This window comes from Juglans microcarpa x Juglans regia, chromosome 1D (genome assembly GCF_004785595.1).
Source record: "Juglans microcarpa x Juglans regia isolate MS1-56 chromosome 1D, Jm3101_v1.0, whole genome shotgun sequence".
NCBI classification, from domain to species: Eukaryota; Viridiplantae; Streptophyta; class Magnoliopsida; order Fagales; family Juglandaceae; genus Juglans; species Juglans microcarpa x Juglans regia.
Window position 1 is genome coordinate 33,065,491 of NC_054594.1, and position 22,372 is coordinate 33,087,862.

Sequence of the window (22,372 nt, forward strand, 5' to 3'; positions counted from 1 at the left end):
ATCAACAGCACCACCCTATCACGGAGCACGGGACACTCTAGATTTCGTTTTCGTGGGGCTGTTCCTGATAGGGCTGAGATTCAGAGAGATGTGCAGTCGGGAGATACTGGAGTATCGGCTGGTGAGACATCTACACAGGCTGAGACATCACGCACATATATTCGCGAGGAGATGACTGACATATTGCGTGCTGAGATCAGCGTACACACATCAGCAGTGATTGATGCAGTGCATACTGCCATGTCTGAGTTGCGTACAGAGATTATGGCTACCGTCTCTGGGTTACGTATAGAGGTTTATGAGTTACGTACAGCGATTAATGCCAATAATGCAACTCTGGTCACAATTAGTACTCGACTGACACAGGTAGAGATACAATTAGCTGCAGTCGAAGATGTGTGTAGAGACCTCGCATCACAATAGTTTTTATTTTTTATTTATATTTTCTTTTGTTGTAATTATGAACAATATATATGGCATTTTGATAATTTGCTTTATTTGGTTGATTAATATATATGTGGTTGATAATATTTATTTAATTAAAATCTTATTTAACGTAAAAGAAATCATTAAAATATTTTAAAATTAATTACATAAAATTAATTAATGAATTTGTATATATGATAGATATTTTTTATATTTTGAGTTTCGTACCGAGATTAATATTATACATTCGAATGTATAAATGTGGTGCTTGAATATGTTCTAACTAAATATATTCCGTTCGAACGGTTTAAAAACCTTCCCGCCAGGATTTGCCACCAAATATTTTCCGTTCGAACACAACAAATTCTCGTTCGAACGTTTTTGAACTTTCCCCGCCATGATAAAGTAATTATCCGCCAAATTTTACTGTTCAAACGTATTTTTTCATGTTCGAACGGGAAAATTTTTTTAAGACAATTTAATTCGTCACAGAGAATACTGTTCGAACGGTTATTTTGACGTTCGAACGATTTTCTAAATTCATCGATTTTTTAGGACGAAATTTAAATTTCGTCTCAAAAAATGACTTTTAGGGATGAAATTTTTTTCATCCCTAAATAATTTCGTCCCAAAATCTCAAATTTGTTATAGTGAGACCTAACCTAAGTATATAATATGTCGTCTTTGGGGAACACCTCTGACCTAGTTCACAATTCGTTAAGGCTGATCCAGTATACATTAAATAAATAAAAGCAAACACAAAAACAAAAGATACATAAAACAATTAAAGTTGTAGCTAAAACAATCGGAATGCTCTGAAACTATAAATTCCAGTAACAAAAATAACGACGATAATCACAACGTTAGGAACTCATGTTATTGGATTGAACAACATGCATGGTTTCAGGACACGCAACAACAGTGTTCAGGCACAATTAATCATATTCCTCTGAATTAAACAACAGCTTGCACGACGACAATTTTGGTCTTCGAATGAAAAAGAATGACAAAAGGTACTACAGAATTCCTACTCATGACCACTTATTATTTGTTGCTAACAAGGATACCTCTGACCCAAAAAAAACAACAAAAAAAACAAGAAAAAGAGGAGGAAGAAGAAGATCGGTATCATTAAGGATCGGAGAAGGAGGATCCAGTCACCAGCAACGTGGATAGACAGCAACAAAGGCAGGCCGTCGTCTAGGCGGAGTACTGCATACAAACATGAGAAGCAGAACAAGGACAATCACTACGAGGAAGCCCGAGAGATCCAAACCCTCGTCCGATTCCATGCAACATGACTTCCCCATGATCACCACAGCACAACTGTTTTTTTTTTTTTTTTCCAAGTTTTTTTTTCTGATATCTTTTTAATTTGCTTGCAAGGGGAGATCAAAGAATATAAGAAGGGGAGAAGTTGACTTGGACAATTGCTTTTGCGTTAGGTCGTGGAAGCTCCTATAGAGTTTCCTGATTTGAATACGCGGTTTCTCTGAAAGACTCCATTTGAATAGTTGTAATTTTTTTTATAATTATTATTACACTTTTCCCTAACTAACATCAACTACTTCAGACCGAGCAAGCAGGGTGATGCTTATTTTCGAACAATATATTTTTTCCTACATTAATGTCTTGAATGCTCTTTATGACGTCATGAGAGACTATGAGTCTATGATGCTAAGATCGTCGGTATATTGGCAATGAAGACGACAACTACCGTGATAGTTAGGCATGGCACAAGACCATACGTAACAAGGCCGGCACATCACATGGCCCATTTATCAGACACCAAGGAAACCACATGATTCCCAATAAATTTTCCATTCTGTTAGTAAAAATGGTAGAATTTCGCTAAAAGAAAAACTAAATAAACGTGGCAATTTTATTTATTTATTTAAAAAAAACTTGGTTAAAAACTTACAATCGATTCACATCATGTTTATAAAGTTTATGTTGTAGAATATACTTGCATGGAGGTTTTAGATTTCTGCTTAATTTATGGTCGATTCTCGAGTTCTCGATCGGGGGACACTGCACTTTGTATAACGTTAATAATTGGCTGAATCATTAAAACAAAACAGAAAAAAACATGAATTTCCAAGTAATATCCAAGGTTGACAACTAGGAAGATCAGATGCATGTTTTTAATTCCGAGAGAGAAGATTTCTGAGACCAGAGATGGCAAAGCCGTTATATAGTAAGCAATATACACCGACATAAACATCAGTTTGATACTAAAACAACCCCTGTAACTAACGTCATGTACGTACAAGAGATATCCTACTTGCCTCAATCTGAATATGCCCTGAAGTTTTCTCTCTCCTTCTCTCTTTCTCTCGCTCTCGCACGTAAGTTGTGCACATCGATATTCAGGTTTCAGCCCAGAAGCTTCATGACCAAGTTCTCTGGGCATGCAGTGCCTAAAGCCAATCTTTTTTCAGTGTCTTGAAGTCCCAACAATGAGGATGGATGCAACAATTACTCGGATGCTCCAAGGAAATCAGAGAAGCTTGAGTATTTTGGCTTCCATCCTATTTCCTCACGAGTTTTCAAGTTGTTCAATCTCTTACCCAGAGGATCACTTGTGCCTGCAAAAACAAGAGATGCAACCAAGGTGAGTCCCATAATTTAATAGCACAAACAATTGATTCATATTGAAAGTAAAGGAATAAAAAAAAAAAAAAAATAGGATTACTTTGAAGTCTCGGTGAGAGCCAGGGGGCTTACCTGTAAAGCCCTCGAACTTTTTGCTGAATTTTCCACTTTTAGCAACTAAGTCCATTACTTCCTGCCTGCCAAAAAAAAATAACGGTTGGCATGTATAGAAAGCCCCATGGTGACAAGCATGAACAATCTTATTGGCAGTATATCATTAGCTACATGGAAACGATAGGATAATAAGCTGAAATCATCGAGTTGAAATTTTGGATTTAAGTGTCGTCAAGGAGCCACATAGTTAAAATATACTCGCAATGTAAAAAAATAATATAAAATACCTGGATAAAGGATGATTATCACAACCCAAAAAAATCTGGCCATGAAAATTCTTCTTTAAGATTGCAACTGAAAGGGAAGCTGCATCCTGTAAGAAAGTACACCGGTCAGAATAATACCGGTATTTTAATGTCATCCCGGCACCAAGACAGTAAGACTCATCATAGAATACTAAAGCTAGAGGAAATGCCAGATGCAATGCAAAGATAAACCAAATGCATCATGGGACTCAAAAGCGATTCCTTCTTACTTTTAACATAATCAAAATTCAGAAAGCAGGGTAAGATAAACTCACAGAAAAAATAAAATAGAACTCAAGCCTTCAAGGATTGAAATACATATTACAAGAAAAGGATACGGAATCTGCCTATAATTCATGAATAATAAATAGAGAATGAAGACATTTGCCACCTCATAGTGTATACGATTCAGGATGTGATCTGGACGAGCTTCAACAGTCCCTTTTTCTAACCAATAAACATGTGCACCTCTATCTGCTTTGTGTACATAGTTAAGTTAAACCTATTGACAACTTATCACCGAAATTTCTTCTACAAATTTAAATGGAATTTTCACAAGACAAGTATCAACAAGGATATGTAAAGTCCTGCCAATCTAAGAACGCAACCACCAAATTCCAGCACTACATTTTCTGCTTTTAGAAGGACATCTGTTCTAGGGCTCCTCCCAATAGGTACTACCGGTGTGTCCTGCACAATAAGAATGTCAACACATTACAACATGACAACACTCTACATGAAATAAGTTGTAAACCACATAAGTCACAGAAGGCAACATGCACAATGCATTCAGTACATTACAAAAGAAAGCTGACCATAGGTTCCTGAAAGGCAACCTCATAAGTCGATGCAGAGAACAAAAACCCCTTTCATCATTCTAACAACTGAAAAATGTTACCAGCAGAACCGTGTGTTATGTTAGATGTAACACCTCATCACATGGTCCATTGTCGTTGCAATCATATGGTGCAGAACTTGATGTAAATAAGAAAGAACCTTCGCCATTCCAGTTCAATGCAGCCACCCTGTTTAGCACACAGCCCAAACCAATAAGGCAAAAACACAACTTCAGATGAGTAGACGGTAGGATGAATTACAAACCAGAGAGAATGATTGGGTCAACTCTTTGGCTAAGTAGAGATTCATGGAACCAAGACTAGCTGCCCCTATAGAGCCTCCTACTGTAGTGTGGTTCTATTACCTTTTACTGCCCTTTTAGACAGCCTATAATAGGATATTTAGCCGGGTGACGAAGGTTAGCTCTATTCTTGTGAAGGAGCATTAAACAGAGATATATAGACCTTTCTTGAGCAAGATATTATATACAACCGTATTACATAAAAATGCATCATCAAAACCATATATACACTCTCACAAGATATTATCATAAACACAATGGGTCCATAGACCATATATAGGCCTTTCTTTGGCTGGATATAAACACCTAACAAGCAATCATTTTATTACAAGTAAATCCTATTACAATTGCGGAAAAAGGTAAATCCTAATACATCCATGTCATATCAGGAAGCTAGTTTAAATTGAGCTGTTCTTAGGTAATAATTCTCAAAGTTTCCCAGAAATTCTCAAACCTTACCTGACATCACCGGGATAGTCTGAAGTTCGGTAAGGAGGAGCACAGAAAATGACATACGGAAACTTGTGTGTCGCTGTAGTCCCCTTCAAAGATGGATCAATACCCATCTTAATCAATTCATCATGGTGATCAGTGGAAACCGTTTGCCCAAAAACTTGACAACCTGGATGTTCCTGCTCAAATATAACACCCCGAAAACTTAGCATTTTTTTTTAGCATAGAACACCTATGTAATGTACCTAGGAACAATCGCAAGCAGCTTCTACCAACTTTTAGAAATAATATCCAAATGTACAACACAGAATTGCCAAATACTCTCCCAATACCATACAAAAGAATCTATTTTAATGTTAGATATAGTTCTGATTATGCAAGTATCTCACGCTCTTTTTGAAAAAGAGAGATCCACTGTTTAAAAAATTAATTTTCTCACGTGGCACCATATTTACTCATTTTAAGGAATGAGCGACGCTTCCATAGAGTACTATGGCAAATATCATTTCATATATATACAAATTCACATGCCGATAAATGTTGCAAAACCATATTGAAAAAAAAGTAAATCAAAAGAAAGATAAACACTGAATTAAAGAGGTCAAATAGTACTTATATAATACCTCCAGCCATTTTTCTGCGACTAAGCGACCCAGAACACCAGGTCCGACAATCAGCAGGTCATTCTCGCCCACCAAACCAGAAGAAGCAGCCTCTACTGCTTCGTTTGCTGCAGCTTCAACACACAATCAATCAAACAACCTACATTAAAAAAGGCTTCTCTAACGACTAACACAGTTATTGAAGGGAAATTTCACTCTAGTGCGCCCTCTTTGGTTACGGGGAGCTAAGTCAGGGTAGCAACAGGTTGAATCATAAATCATGTAATGCGATGAAATACTTGTCTTAAACCAATTACAAAAGAAGCATGAAAATCTGCGTAAGTGAGAGAGCGAGAGGGGGGGGGGGGACCAATGGTGAAAGAAACGTTGAGTTGGATAGGCGTGGCCATGGAACAGCGTTTGTTGATGGAATTGGGATTTTTGAGGAGCGACGCCGAGCGTTTCGAGACGGAAGGGATTGATGAGAAAGGGAAACGAGAAAGCTCTGAGGACTGTGCAATGAGTCTCTGAGTCTGAGCCGTCGTCGTAGTGGCGGTGGCGGAGGGTGTGGCACACGTAATGGTTCCCATATATCACGACTTCCGAGGGATAAAACGGGTAAGTACTCCAGCGCGTATTACGAACTTCTGCAGACAAATTTCTGTATGAGATAAAGATCGGATATTTATATTTACCAATCGTTGTACTACACGTGGCTTTTAGATTGAATTGACCTTGTTACGGCAATTTACGGACCCTTACACAATGGATTTTCTACGTCGACCTTGCATGTTGTAATGGCGGAGAGTTCCATTTTCAGCTAACGTCAAATCAAAGGTAAAAATCAATTTTTTTTTTAACAAAAATAATATTTTATTAAATAGTTGTGTCATAGTAATAGGAAAAACCTACCACTTCCGGTTTTTTTTTTTAAATTTTTTTAATAATTAAGGAATTATTTTTTAATAATATTGTAATTTTTTTAATATTTAAAATTATTAAAAAATATTTATATACTAAAAAAAAAAACTAGTAACGGTAGCGTCCGCAGGGGTGGTGGCTGTAGAGGCACCCATTTTCTTTTTTCCGTTCTTATTATTAGGTATGATCTAACCTCCATCAACTACCGTCACCTATAACATAATAAATAAAGACCTTTCAATATGTTTTAGACAAGGTGGGACATCAACTTCCACTGTATTTATGCATTTATAGCGTTGAAATAAAATGAAATAAGATGTAATAATTTTAGATAAATTGAATAAAATATTATTAAAATATTATTTTTTAATATTATTATTATTTTGAGATTTGAAAAAGTTGAATTATTTATTATATTTTATATGTAAATTTGAGAAAGTTATAATGATGAGATAAAATGAATTGTGATCACTTTTCAATCTAAACGAAATCTAAGATTCAGAAAATATATATTTATATTTTTTAGGACAAAATATTATTTACAGATTTGATTATTTTTTAGGATCATATATGATAAATTGGGTAGTAAATTTTAAGATATTGTAGAGCACTTTCGCAAGTTTGTCCCATTTTCTTCGCCATCTCCCCTCCCGAAGGGATTAACTAAAGTACAGAAATATGCCAAAACTAGAAGATTTCATGGAAGATTGAAACCACGTTGTATAATCAAGTAATAGTTCTGTTCTCTCGTGTGAATATATGGTGTTAATTGTTTTAGGATTCTTTATTTTTAATTTTATTTTATCAAAAATTTTATGTGCAGTCACTTTTATGTACTCTTTCTATATTTTACTGATATAATTGACTGTATTTTTTTAATATAAAATAACTATCCATATCAATCGAATATATATGAAGTATGTAAAAGTGATTGTACGTAGTATTTCTATTCTTTTATATTTTGCCTTGAAAGCATTCTCATCAATCTCATACAATAGCCTCATGACCAAAGTTTTAAATTTCGTACCGTACCGGCCGGTACGGCCGAAATTTTTCATTTCGGCCGTCCGACCGGTACAGGTATTATACCTGCTCCGTACCAGCCAAAATACCGGCCGTACCGGCCGGTACCGATCATACCGGCCTCAATTTCGGCCTGTACCGGCCTATATTTCAGCCGGTACCGGCCGATATTTCGGCCTGTATTTTTTTTTTTTTTTTCGTTTTTTCTTTTTTTCAAACTACAAACTTATTTTTTAACCCTCAATTCAGACTAGACTATTTATAATTTATATATATATATGTATTTGTATATAATTTATTTATATATAGACTATTATTTTAGAATATAATTTTTATATATATTTTTATATATAATTTATTTATAGATCGACTATCCCGAAACGTTATCCTGAAACGCTATTTCGAAACGGTACTGGTACCGAAATATTTCGTTCCAGTGCCTTGACCGGTACGCTATCCGGTACGGTATTCAAAACATTGCTCAGGACAGTGTTACCCAGCATTTTACTGTTCAGTACGTACTAGTGTAATTTTTTCTTTCTTTCAAACATCTTTAAACATTAAAAAAATACATAAATTCACTAATATTTATTAGATAAAAAATATATATATATATATATATATATATATATATAAACATATTCAAAACCACGAGATAAGTTAGCATTTTCCATATCGACATCCGTAGGAGCTAAGAAAAATGACTAATTATTCAGTTTTGCTGCACTAACGAGGGCTAGATGAGCTTCTAATTGTCCTTCCCATATCGTTTTCATCGAACCAAGCTACTTCGATCTCAACTGACATCATCGACAAATATGACGTGTTTGTCCATGGTCGAAAGAAGCCATCTAGCTCACCAACCTTAACAACCTTTGTTTCCAAGTCTTTGTCGTTATTCCACTAGCTAATTCAGTCTTTATTACATGGTTAAATGCTAATTCAGTCCGTTATTAATCTCACTCAATATTAACTATAAGGCCTTATTTGTTTTCATAATTTATCTTAACTTATCTCATCTCATCTCATCTCATCATTATAAATTTTTTAAATTCTCATACAAAATAAAATAAACAATTAATTTTTTTTAAATCTCAAAATAAAAATAATATTAAAAATATATATTTTAATAATATTTTATTCAACTTTTAACTTTAATCTCAACTCATCTCATCTATAAAAACAAATAAAGTCTAACTTCTCTTTCAAATTCAAGCAAATATTTCAATAGAGTGGGTGACACGTGAAGTAATTTTATATAATTTATGAATAATGTTACTATGCTTCTTCATTTTGACCGTTTATATATTTAATTTTTTTCTTGATGATTAAAGAAGTGACTATTAATGTATTGATATTTTATATTTTTAAAAATGTTTAAATATATTTAAAAAAAATTAAAAAAAAAAGGTACAATTTACATTAAGTGGCACAAAGAGTGAGTAGCCTGTAACACTACTCATAATTTATTGTTAATTTAGTACTATTTTGTTCGAAATATTTATATTGACAGCAATAAATAATATAGAATTTACTTTATGCATTAATCCCTTTCTCATTTTAGAAATTTAAATTCAAGCAAAGACTTGAGAGGACATTGGATACCAGTTTATTATTGACAAATCACAAAAAGAAAAAAAATCTGATAATTTTCAGTATACCAAAATTTAAGATTTTTAATTACTAATATCGTACCACGTTGCCTATTTATTTGTGAATTTTATCGATGATTTGATTTTAATGAAATGATAAATTACAAGCGATATTTCAAATTGAAAGGTAATAAAAGTTATCCCTTTTCTTTTGGTTGACGTGGCCACCAGTTATTGGTATCCTATGGGACACACCAGAAGCTTTCCCTACAAAAAGGTCCACTCAACCACCAGTTAGAAATAGACACTCTAATCTCATTATTATTTTTTTATTCCTTATTAAAAAAAAAAAACTGATTAAAATATATTTTTAATAATTTTCTGATATATACATATATATTATATATATATTTTGAGATTTACCATCGGACTAAAACAAAAAAAAATTAAGGATAGGAAATTATCTCATTTTATCTTATCTTATTATTATAATTTTTTTAAATTTTTATATAAAATATAATAAATAATTCAATTTTTTTAATTTTTAAAATAATAATAATATTAAAAAATAATATTTTATTTAATTTATTTAAAATAATCAAAACGAAATAAAAATAATTTTAGAGAAAGACAAAGGGCAGTACCGAATTGAGAAAAACAAATTGTCTCTCACGGTCCAGGCTGTATGTATGGCTTCGGTCAGGCTAGTCAAAAAGCTCAAAGACCCAAGAGAGAGAGTGATCCATAAATATTCCTTCTTTTTTTCTAGTACACAAATCTTTGAATCTGAGCTGTGCAAGTCCGACTGAAAACTCACTCTCATAAATCCCAAAATCCTCACTCTATACACAAACACACACACAAAAGAAGTTTTTTTTTTTTTTTTTAATTGTTTCTCTGTGCTTTTCCTTTTTCAAGTGTTTGCTTGTTGCTGTTGTGTGTGTATAGACCATAGAGGGGTCGATTTTAAGTTATTTATTAATTTATTTATTTAACGACTGTGCCACGATTTGTGGGAAACTCCAAATCATTGCTCTTCCTCACTTTTGTCTCCAAAAAGCTTCGCCCTCTTCAATTAGCGTATGCACATTCTGTAATCAATCCAGCACTCCCTTTTTTATCCCATTAGGGTTTCGGCGTGTTTCTGTGTGTGTGATTCGTTGATTGGGGAGGTTGTGTTTGGATGCGGAGAAAGTTGCGGGAAATGTGGTGAGAGGATGAGTCGATGAGAGAGTGGGATGGGGTGTGTGTTTGGGAGAGAAGTGTCGGCGAAGCTGAGTGAGGCACAGAAGGAGAGGAAGCAGGAAAAGGTTAGGGCTGAGAGAGCTGAGGTTGAGGTTGGGGAGGCTCACAACGGCGGAAATCGGAAGGAGAATGAGGAGGGGGAGGAGGAGGAGGAGAGGAGTGCGCGGCCTCGGAGAAGGTCTTCGAGGCCGAGGCCGAATCCGCGGTTGAGCAATCCGCCGAAGCACGTGTATGGAGAACAGGTGGCCGCCGGCTGGCCCTCTTGGCTCTCCGCGGTCGCCGGCGAAGCCATCAATGGCTGGACGCCCCGGCGAGCCGACACCTTTGAGAAGCTCGATAAGGTAATCCTTTTGATTGCAACTGCTCAAGTTCCAGTTTTAGTATGTGTGCGACTTTCTTTATTTTGATGAAAGTTGAAGTAGTTTTATTTATGTTTGGTATTTGAGAAAAATGTGGGGGAAAGATAAGGAAACAAAATTATATGTCTTTTGATTCATTTATGTTGTTTTGTCCTCAAACTTGAAGCATGGTTAGCTGGAATAAATTTAATGCCAATATAATCAATTTGGCTACCTTTTTATTCTCTTAAAGCAATAAGGTTATGGATGTCTCAGTCTTTTAATTTATACTTGTATCCATCGTGATTAGATTGGGCAAGGTACATACAGTAATGTCTACAAAGCCAGGGATGCTTTGACGGGAAAGATTGTTGCATTGAAGAAGGTTCGATTTGACAATTTGGAGCCTGAGAGCGTAAAGTTCATGGCCAGAGAGATTCTCATCCTGCGCCGTTTAGATCATCCCAATGTTGTAAAATTGGAAGGTCTGGTGACTTCGAGGATGTCCTGTAGTTTATACCTTGTATTTGAATATATGGAGCATGATTTGGCTGGCCTTGCTGCAAGCCCTGTAATCAAGTTCACAGAACCTCAGGTATTGGCAGTCTTATTTTCCAGTTTTTTATTAGTTTAGTTGAAGAGAGATATATGCCTTGGGTAACTTTTAGTCTATGAGCCAGTAATCCTGAAGAGGCCCTGTTGTTTCTTATCTCGTATCTCGTATATATTATGGACGTGGCAGGTCAAATGTTATATGCACCAATTATTATCTGGGCTTGAACACTGTCACAACCGTAATGTGCTGCATCGTGATATAAAGGGGTCAAATCTTTTACTTGACAATGAAGGAGTTCTTAAGATTGCTGATTTTGGATTGGCTTCGTTCTTCGATCCTAATCACAAGCAGCCTATGACCAGTAGGGTGGTTACTTTATGGTATCGGCCTCCAGAACTTCTTCTCGGTGCTACTGATTATGGTGTAGGTGTGGACCTCTGGAGTGCTGGTTGCATTTTAGCTGAGTTGTTGGCAGGGAAGCCTATCATGCCTGGTCGCACAGAGGTATCTACTCTGTGTTTGATTGCGTTCTATAAATTAATTTATTGCTTTCTTCAATGTATTTATGATGCTCTTTGTGGGCTAATTGATTTTTTGAGGTTCTGGAGATCTATTGCATTCTGTGTTACTTGAAGTTGTTGTGTACCCAACACTTGCTTCTGTTGCCGCCATTGCTGATGAATTTTATCTTTTACGTTAATTAGGTGGAGCAGCTTCATAAGATATTTAAGCTCTGTGGTTCTCCATCTGAAGAGTATTGGAAAAAGTCAAAGTTGCCACATGCAACCATATTTAAGCCCCAACAATCATACAAGCGATGCATCACAGAGACTTTCAAAGATTTTCCACCATCATCGTTGCCACTAATCGAGACCCTTCTTGCAATTGACCCAGCTGAACGTCTGACGGCCACTGCTGCATTGAGGAGTGAAGTGAGATTTTTTATTCAACTACTATATTTAATCTTCTTAATTTTCCTCTTTGTATGGCTGGTTTGATTAAGAATATCTGGGTGAAGCATCCAATTTTCTTCAAAGTTTCTTTAGACATCGTTTTTAAGGTTAGCCATCTTCTGTCTAGGTTTGTTTCAGTTGTTAACTTTGTATTGATAGCTAAGAGCTCTGCACTCCATATATTGTTTATTAGGGGAACTGAGATGTAATATGAATTACAAAACAGTTCCAATGAAGACTGATAAACTTTGGTATTGGATAGACGAACACAAGGTTCTGTAAACTATTTTGGCTACTTGAATGCAATCTGATTTCCATGACATCAAGATTTGATTTGTATTGTTTACTCTGGTCTTAAGCGATCTGGATGCATTTGGTCTTTGACTTTTCCAGACAGGAGCTTTGTTACTACTGCTGGAGCCTGGAGATATGAGTGCCTTTTTCTCTCTCATTTTAAACACATTTTTTTTTTTTCATCAAGCAGTGTTTAAAAGACTCCATTTTAACTTTTCTCTGTTCCAAATTGAAACAGGTAAATAAATTAGGTTATGGATCAATGGCTTGATGCAAATGAGCAGACCCAAGCCTAGCCAAGAATTTGATAGTTCTTATCTATAAAAAGAGAATAAAAGGGATTAGTTCAAGCTTGTATTGAGCTTTAAATTTGTAGTGTGACTAGTGTCCATGCTTGGTTTCATTTGGATTTCTTTAAGCTTATGTTTTTTCACATGCCTAAATGGCATATTCATTAGCTGAAACCATATATATATATATATATATATATTTTAATTTTATAGAAGAGTATTTGATGTGTATATGTGATTTTACATTTTTTTTTTTTTTTTGGGCAGTTCTTCACATCTAAACCTTTTGCATGTGAGCCTTCTAGCCTTCCCAAATATCCTCCAAGCAAGGAGATGGATGCTAAGCTACGGGACGAGGAAGCTAGAAGGTAGATTGCTGCAATTAATTTTTATATCTGTTTGTTCATCTAATCGAGTTTGGTACTGGTTGAATTTAGTGCATGGCTTTTTAGGCTTGTATAATGTTGTGAGGGTTCTTTATAAAGCTCCATCTAACAATCTGAAAAATAGCTCAGATCCGGTTCCATTAAACTCGACTTGTGTTTGATTATTCCTTCCTTTTACCTTAAAAAAAAAAAAAGATCTGAAAAATTGTCAATTAATTTGTGTAGGGAATTTGACAAAGTACATTATTTAACAATTTCCATATATTACTCAAATCCGGTGCTTCTTGATTACCTAATTAAAAAAAACAAAAATACTCAAATCCGGTACATACAGCACTATTGCACTTTTGTCATAGGGACTTTCTCGTCTGATGAACTATTTTCTTTTTGCTCTTTTACTAGTCCAGTTTGCTAGGCATTTCTTATATGAGTTAATTTCTAGATCATTTGAAAATTCTTTTTCTTCATCTTCATCCTGCTCTTCTTTGCAAAGACAAGCGGTTCTGTTATTGTCTAAACATCTTATTAATGGCTTATTTTATTTTTCTTCACCCCACCCCCCCCCCCCCCCCCCCCCCCCCCCCCCCCCAAAAAAAAAAAAAAAAAAAAAAAAAGAGTAAAGGACTCTCCAATTCTAACCTTAAATGAGCTTCATGACCATAGATTGAGAACTGCTGGGAAAGCTAACGCAGATGGTGTGAAAAGATCTCGCCAACGTGATCGAGCTGTAAGGGCAATTCCTGCTCCAGAAGCAAATGCTGAGCTTCAAGCCAATCTTGATGTATGTCAGATAAGTTGCTTCTTTCAGGAAAAAAAAATAATAAATTTCTAGCTTATGTTTTGCATCAAGTTAACAGCACAAAGTTGCCGAGGCTCCGGTCATTTGGACAGACAGGATAATTTTTTGTCAATAAACTTTCTGTGAAATATAATGGATTAAGTTGTTTGGACGAGAAAGTGTTACCTTGAAAGGCTAGGAACATTCAAACTCTTCCATTATTGGCTGATTAGGTAGATCCATGTGGAGATGCCCGTGGATCTCCATGGTATAATTCTATCTATAATTCTGATGTCTTCCTTTTCTCTCCCTCTGCTTTTCGCAAGGAAAGCACTTTCAAGCATGCAAATTCCCTAGAAACAAAAGAGCCTGTTTGCTAGTAAATGGTTAACCGGCGCCAATATGTGAATAATGCCATACAATTACCTTAACATAAGAGAAATAAAAAGGAACAACTGACTTTTGTATCATGAGTAATAAATTGGTGCGCTAAGCTGTGTTGTTGTTTGAAGTATTGATGGAAGGGATGTGTGTGGAATTGTCGAGAAATGACATTGATAATGCTTGAAACCTTGGGGAACTCATATATGTCTTAGGCTTGACACGTATGGACTTATGTAGCAATTTACTAGTATGAACTACTAATAATGGATAGCAGGTCATACCTTTTTGCTGGGGCCAAGATAGAGTGAACTAACATTCTAGTATCTGAGCCAAGCGATTAATTATCTAATTATAGAGAGCACTGTATGCTAAGTTATAGGATATAGATTAGAACGCCTCTTTGCTGATTTGAGACTTTCATAAATGGTGCCCTCTCTCTCTCTCTCTCTCTCTCTCTCTCCCTCCTTACAATGCAGAATCCATAAGTTATAAATGCTTCACATTCCTGCAGATTTTAGTCCTCTTCAGGCTCTTACTGTACCACTTAAAAACGAAGCCAGTGGAGTCTATTTCCAATTGATTAGTTATGATAACTGTATTTTTATGCCACTTCTAATTCCAGAGGAGGCGGCTAATAACACATGCAAATGCAAAGAGCAAGAGTGAGAAGTTTCCTCCTCCACACCAAGATGGAACGCTTGGCTATCCTTTGGGTTCTGCACATCATATGGATCCAGGTTTTGATCCTCCTGAGGTTCCATTCAGTTCTACACACTTCTCATATTCAAAACCATCTATCCAAACTTGGTCTGGGCCATTGGTGGAATCTGCTGCTGGTGGTGCTCCAAGGAGAAAGAAACATACATCTGGTGATGCACAGTCAAAATCATCAAAGAAAAGATAAAAGGGTTCTGCTCGGATTAAAGAGAAACAGTCATGTCATATAATCTTAATTCATGAGGCTGCAAATGCTGCTCACTCTCAGTCTTCGTATATTCGAGCCGGGAAAGCCAATTAAATTAAAAAGAGAGGTAATACACATCTTGTAATTCAGTTTTCACATTTCTTGTTCTATTTTTGTATTGCGAGTCTTCTCAATATTGTATATTTTTTTTTTATATTATTTCTCTCGAGTTGAAATACTCTATTAGGTCAGTCGAACTGTTGAAATTATAATAAACCCTACCTAGTGGTGTTTGATTTCTGTATATCTTGGTTTCTTCTTAGTGAAGTACTTTCATATAGTTATTATCTTGCTTATGGGCTGTTCATATAACGAATATTTTAGTCAATCCTTATTCCCAGTGTTGGGGTCTATGGATAGAAGTGAGCTTGGACTCGAATGTTTGAATGTTTGCCCACCCATGATATAAGAGATGGCACTATTCTAGAACTCCTATTTATCTCTTGCTCAGACAAGCCCCCCCCCCCCCCCAAAAAAAAAAAAAAAAAGAAAAAAGAAAGAGGTTTCCAAGCTGTACAGCATGTGGATTTAGAGGTATTACGAGAGTCGAAAGAATATTGACTTGGGAGTGTTGAAAAAAAGAGTGAAAAGAAAGGCAGTTTATAATCCAACAATGTCTCCAAATTAAGTCATGGGCGTTTGGTGACAACTACCAATCTACCCCATTGAATGATGCCGAAATATTATTCCCGAGTACTTAATTATCCATTACAAAATCTTCTCTAATGGGAATGGGCCGTTAGCTTGCTTCACCAGCACGAAATCAATCTCGAAATCCAATCATCCACTTAATAATAATGCATTTGGTAATTGAGTGTTTTCCTCGAACATTGCACGCTGACAATTGCCTAAAAGCAAATTAAAGCACTCAATTTGCCCATTCCACATTGCCAGTTCTAAAAGCAATACTCCCATTCCTACCCTCTTTTACTGTTCAAAATAACAATAACAGTATAAATACCATCTTTTTCCTTTTCTTTGCCTCTTTTACCTTATAATTATTCTGTTCCTGACTTCTTTTCTGTATGAAAGAAATAAGAAAAAGTCTACTTTGCCTCTTCAATTTAACACTTTTATTTGACTCTTAGTTAAAATTTATTTTTTTATTTTATTTTTTTTTACTTAGTGATTAAAGAAATGATTTTAAGTGTATTGATGTATTTTTTTTTTATTTTTTAAATATATTTAAATATGTTAAAAAAATGTGAAAAGAAAAAAGAATAAAAAAAAAAAAAAATTTACGCTGGGCGGTATGCCCAGCGGTCAAAATGGGGCGGCATAGTAGCCGCCCCCAAGAAGTAAAGTGTTACGAGAACAGATACGTGAAGCTCAACGAATTAGAGATCCTCAGAAGGACCTAAACTGCTACCAGTTATTCATGCTGCAGCCATTGTTCTAGAGCAACAAACTTTCCAAATGGCAACAGAAGCTCTACTAAGCATTCAAAGATGTAGCTGTTCAAGAGTCTTCCCACGAGTTTTCTCATGAATGCGTGCATGCAAGTACTCCACTAGAAATACTAGTGGCCACGTATCTGTTGATCTCCTAATTCTAGCATATCTACTCTATTATACTTGTCAAAGAAAATTAGGTGGAAGAGGAACAGCTGCTGGGTTTGACAGGCAGGTTGTGAAGCTAACAATAACTTCCTAGAATTGCTTTACGACTCACGTTACATATTTCTGGCTGTCGCAAAATCTATCTATATATATATATATATATATATATATATATATATATATGTAGCATATCGAAAACGTTCATTAATCTGAGAGCGACCCTCTCTCTATATATACGTGTCCAATGGCCGAACTGCATCTTCACTACCCTAACTCACTCCCTATCTTCTATTCTTTGTTTCTTGCTTTCCCACTGATTGCTTGCTAGCTATCTCCAACCTTAACACACACACCCGAGCAAACTGATCTCTTCACTCTCATAACTTGGTTTTGCTGCAAGTTTCTACGGTGACAGTAGCAGTACTGCGCCTGAATGAGACCACCGCGTCCTGGTGAGCCTCCGCCTGGCTGGGGTCCTCCTGGACCTGGACCTGGACCTCCCGGCCCTCCAGCTCCGTGGCCTGGACCACCGGGCTTTTCGGGTGGCTTGTTCAGTGGATTATGCAGCACCATATCTTCTTGGTATGTGACAATTCTATTATTCCATATTATAATTCATTCACCATCAAGAGTGTATATGTGTTGGGGGGACATAAATAGGGCCGAATTTTTTTAAGTTGTGACCAGTTTTAGCTTTTCTCCGAGTTGGCTGAACGGTGGATTGCTTTCTATCACTATTATTATGCTTTCCCATCTTGAAGGAAATTATGAAAAGATGTTTTTTTAGAGAGAGAGAGAGAGAGTGTGTGAAAAAGTGAACTCGAGTTTTCATCCAAAAAAGTGAAGTGTCAACCCATTTTTTTTTCTTGGGTGGCTCTACAACCACCGGTGAAGGTTCTGTCGGTACATTTCATCTATATTTTTTATGCATTTTTTTAACATTTTTAAATTTTTTTTTAAAAATTATAATATTATTAAAAAATATCAATTAGTAAAAAAAAAAGAGCGGTACTATTCTACCGCCTGAGTAGCACCGCTCATCGTTATCGCTAGTTGCTTTTATAACTTTTTTATTTTTATTTTTCTATTCATATTTTTTTAATATATTTATATATTTTTAAAAAATAAAAAAATACACAAATATAATTGAAATTACTTCTTTAATTATTAAGTAAAAATAAAAAATATAATAAAATTTTTTTCTGAGCGATAAAGTAAAGTGGTAAGAATTGGTGGGTAAAGTAAATTTAAAAAAAAAAAATTGAGCCCAAAGAGAAGAGTAGCATTGTTTTCTTTTAAAAAATGTTTAATTTAAGAACTAACAAGTGATTACTTATGTTCGGCAGCTTCTACTGGATATGCTGCTGCTGGTTGCTCCAAGACTGCATTGGTGGTCCACCTGAACCTCCTGCTAGCCCACCACCCCCACCTCCTCCTGTGCCTTTTTGGACACCTCCCCCACCTGGACCACCACCACCACCTCCTCCTGGGCCTGCTTGGACACCTCCCCCACCTGGACCACCTCCTCCTCCTCCTCCTGGGCCTGCTTGGACACCTCCCCCACCTGGACCACCTCCGCCTCCTGGGCCTTTATGGGCACCTCCTCCTGGGCCTCCTTTACCCCTAAGTAGTCCTCCACCAGGCCCTCCTGGGGGGCCACCTGGACCGCCACCGCCACCACCTTAATGTTGTAATTTCACATATTATTGAGAGTATCCATCTTTATCATTCCAGATATTTATGACGATTTCTAACAAAGAAATCTATTGCGTGTGTTCAAATAAGTCATTTCCCACATAAGTTTCTGGTAGATCTGTTCTTTGTATCTGATCCGTAGTTGATATCTTCCGGATTCTCTTTTTGCTCCGTACGCCTAAATAATAACAACACAATATATAACAAAGTATTGTTGAAAGCTCCTTCTTTGCCATGTCGTTGCAAACTTTACTTAAAATTGTTAGAAACTGTGTAATAAATGACCGATCGAACAAGATATCCATGCACTGAACATACAAAGACATAAATCACGATCATTTACATTAAAAGATGTCCGTCCTTCACGTGATCAGCTGCAAATCGAATTTTTTAATTCTCTTACAGGCGAGAGGAGAGTTGACTATTTGTTTTTGAGAAGAGTTGAGATTAAAATAAAAAGTTAAATAAAATATTGTTAAAATATTTTTTTAATATTATTTTTATTTTGAGATTTAAAAAAGTTGAAGTGTTTATTTTATTTTATGTAAAAATTTAAAAAAATTATAATAATTAGATAAAATGAATTAAAAGTTTTAAAACAAACTAGACGTAAAAAGACCATACACGGGCACGTGAGTCGAATCAAAATATTCTGGAAATATGCAACCCAACTGATTCATCTCATACTTGTTGGCTGGACCATTTTCAATGGCATTAATCCATTTACTTTTTTATTTATTCTTTTTTTTTAATGGCATCCCATATACATTAAAAAATAAAGATAAAACTAGGTTCAAATCAAGTCACATAATTCATAAATTTAGATCTTAGAATATTACTATACTTATGATAGAATATATTTATAATATTTTTATATGGAAAATGACAAACTTACAATTAGTTTACAACTATTTTACAGCTCTGTTTAAGATGAAGGGTACTCTATTTAAAATTGTAATTATTTTTTTTTAATGAAGTGACACAATTACATTGAGTAATTTAAAATGAGTTGTAAAATAGTTGTAAAAAATTAGTTGTAGACGTATAATTACCCAGAATGGAAAATAGTTGTAGGCGTATCATATGTATTGTAATATGATTTATTTTCTACCGTATCTAGTTTATTGTTTAAATTAATTAGTATCACTTATTGTCATTGATTATTGTATTTCTATTCTTTCTCTAGTTTTATTCACTATAAATAAGAACAAATATTATGTATTCAATAATAATTCAGAATAACAAAGATTTAGCTCTTAAATAATGTCTCCCTCCGATCACTTCTCCATCTCGTTTGCTAATTTTCTGTTGTTTGTGTCCGTGCTTCATCTATTTGTTAACAGTTACATCTCTTTTTCAATCTGGTTTTTCTCATATCAGACCACTAATCGATTGTATGAGTTGTCATCGACATTTTGGCATAAGAGCCGTCAATTTTCCTGTCTCTTGCTATTTTTTTTTATTCGTTCATGATAAGTCTCATATTCAAATTCTTATTTTTCATTCACCACACGTCCTCTATAAGCTTCCTACGTGCTTAATGATTCACTACTCTCATTTTCGTCATAATTTCATACATTAGTTTTCTTTCACACCTTGTACGACTTCTATCGTTGTTTTATTTAAACCAGTTACCACCATATATAGCATCTTTGTAATCTGCTATATTTTTTGGTGCAAAAAATATTCAATTTTGGTGCAAAAAAATTCAATTTTGGTAAACCACATGCCCCCACACCCCGCCTGAAGTTTTCTGCCCATCATCTACTTGCACCATGTGCCACATAGACTCCTTCTGTCGGCTCATCAGTTAGATCCCCATATCTCATCTACCTGGCTGGCAACTTGATTTTATTTCTAAACTCAAGATCATCATCTTGATTAGTTTGAGGGAATGTTAAATATTACCATACTTATGATAGAATATATTCATAATAATCTAGCATATGAATTGTAATATGATTAATTTTACCATATTTAGTTAGTTTTGTAAGTCAATTAGTATCGTTGATTTATTATAAGTCATCAATTAAATTATTACTTGTGAAAAAAACTTATGGATGTGTAACATAAAAATGGAGTACATGATTCGTAATCGTGAATATGCATGTTTCATCTCTACACGAACATGACACCAGTTCAAGGGAAAGAACAAAGACTGACACCAGTTATGGAATATGTATATTGTGGCTTCTTAATGGCCATCATCTTGACTAAAGCTCAATGCTGCATATCTTGTTGTCACGCATCTATATTTGAATTGTTGTCTTCAGTTAGCTCATCTTTCTTGTTTACCTCAGATAAGACCCACTCGTGTATATATATAGCATAAGGAAAATTTTATATACTATATTATCATCTCACTAAATATGATGTGACATATTTATCACTATTAAATAATAATTTATTATATACTTCTTTATCATCTAATGGTGATAAATATGCCATATATTATTTAATATGATCAAAATAGAATGAGAGTATGGTATATAATATTACTATAGAATTGGAATGTGTTTTTTTGAGAGTAAGAGGAACTTGGGACCAAAGTGTAATTTTAATTACTTTTCTATCAATTGGCGCTTCTCCAAAGCCAATATACTTATAATTTTTTCCTTGACATTTAGACGCGGTGATCTATAATTATTTGTCTTATTTGAGAGTTTGCAAAACAGGATTGGGAAGATAATGGTTTCAGATGCTGAGTTTTGACTTTTCTTCTTTGTTGTTGGTATGGCGCTTTTACTAAAGGTATGTTGTTGGAAGACGTTTTGTTGAAGTTATCTGCAGAAGAGTCCTGAAGGCTTGTGATTTGTGGAAGACGTGTTTGTGATTTTACATTGATTGATATTTTATATAGAGTAATTCTATATATAATCGTAAAGTACATAAATACTGTGTAATATTTTAAAAAAGAGTGGAGTCTACTATTAAAAAATTATTTTTTTTTTTATGTAAGTTATATGTTTTATTCATTTTTTTTCAAAGCGATTATGCGACGATTACATAATTCACAGTTACAAATATATTTTCTCTTATGAGAAGTAGACAGCACTCATTAACAAAGCACTCCAGGTGGATTATTTGACAAATACTAATCAATGATCTAAAACAACTATATTGTGCAGGCTTGCTTTGGTAAGAAGCCTGCATGCGAATTCTTTCTATCTTGTATTGTTGAAAATTTATGGGACTAACATGTTGTATAATACTAGTGGAGCTTAGAAGCAAGTTATGATTAGTGTCATATGAAGGATCTCCCTATGGACATTTTAGCTTGGTCACTTGTTTGCCATATTGTTGTCTTATTTTTTTCCTAAGATTCTAGTTGAAGAGTTCGTTTCACAAATGCATTTGTATGATTGCTGGAACTACCACGTCTGTGGTAGGTATTTGAAGCTTGGAGAGTTCCAAACTCTCCATTGGATTCATTTGGTCTAGTTGTTTTATTTTTAAGTCCTATGCTATTTGTAATTCAACACTCCTATGGTGCTCTAACAATTATTTACATTCTAGATAGTGTTCATATTGATCAAGTACGGTTCTGGCATTGATAAAAGCATTTCTTTCTATTTTCTAGGACATAATTGCAATCAGAGGGCTTGACACAAATGCAATACTTTTTGATCGATCGTTAGGGCAGATCTTAGTAGTTGGTGCACACTTCCCTGCATTTTTCCATGTTTAGTACTTGCATTTTTTTTCCCCTTTCTTTTAAAACTATACCTAGAAGTTGTTATTTGTATTCCAATATTTTCTTT

At 35.0% G+C, this 22,372-nt stretch overlaps 3 protein-coding genes across 3 annotated transcripts; 2 read left to right on the top strand and 1 right to left on the bottom strand.

Annotated features, from left to right (window-relative positions):
* Window positions 1–2,540: 2,540 nt before the first annotated feature.
* LOC121242122 lies at window positions 2,541–6,281 on the bottom strand. The gene is made up of 9 exons (XM_041140033.1): window positions 6,004–6,281; window positions 5,655–5,761; window positions 5,038–5,210; window positions 4,372–4,465; window positions 4,020–4,130; window positions 3,832–3,921; window positions 3,423–3,508; window positions 3,154–3,218; window positions 2,541–3,014 (listed from the first exon to the last, which is right to left on the bottom strand). Exons 1-9 carry the CDS (start codon window positions 6,221–6,223, stop codon window positions 2,905–2,907), a joined length of 1,056 nt encoding a protein of 351 aa, XP_040995967.1. The 5' UTR covers window positions 6,224–6,281; the 3' UTR covers window positions 2,541–2,904.
* Window positions 6,282–9,886: 3,605 nt separating this feature from the next.
* On the top strand, window positions 9,887–15,601 carry LOC121241777 (probable serine/threonine-protein kinase At1g54610). The gene is made up of 7 exons (XM_041139627.1): window positions 9,887–10,755; window positions 11,063–11,347; window positions 11,495–11,812; window positions 12,013–12,240; window positions 13,113–13,213; window positions 13,895–14,012; window positions 15,016–15,601. The coding sequence occupies exons 1-7, from the start codon at window positions 10,408–10,410 to the stop codon at window positions 15,295–15,297; spliced, it is 1,680 nt and encodes a 559-aa protein (XP_040995561.1). The 5' UTR covers window positions 9,887–10,407; the 3' UTR covers window positions 15,298–15,601.
* Window positions 15,602–17,105: 1,504 nt separating this feature from the next.
* Window positions 17,106–18,831, top strand: LOC121242358 (basic proline-rich protein-like). Its single transcript, XM_041140236.1, has 2 exons — window positions 17,106–17,498; window positions 18,263–18,831. The coding sequence occupies exons 1-2, from the start codon at window positions 17,350–17,352 to the stop codon at window positions 18,600–18,602; spliced, it is 489 nt and encodes a 162-aa protein (XP_040996170.1). The 5' UTR covers window positions 17,106–17,349; the 3' UTR covers window positions 18,603–18,831.
* The last annotated feature ends 3,541 nt before the right edge of the window (window positions 18,832–22,372 follow it).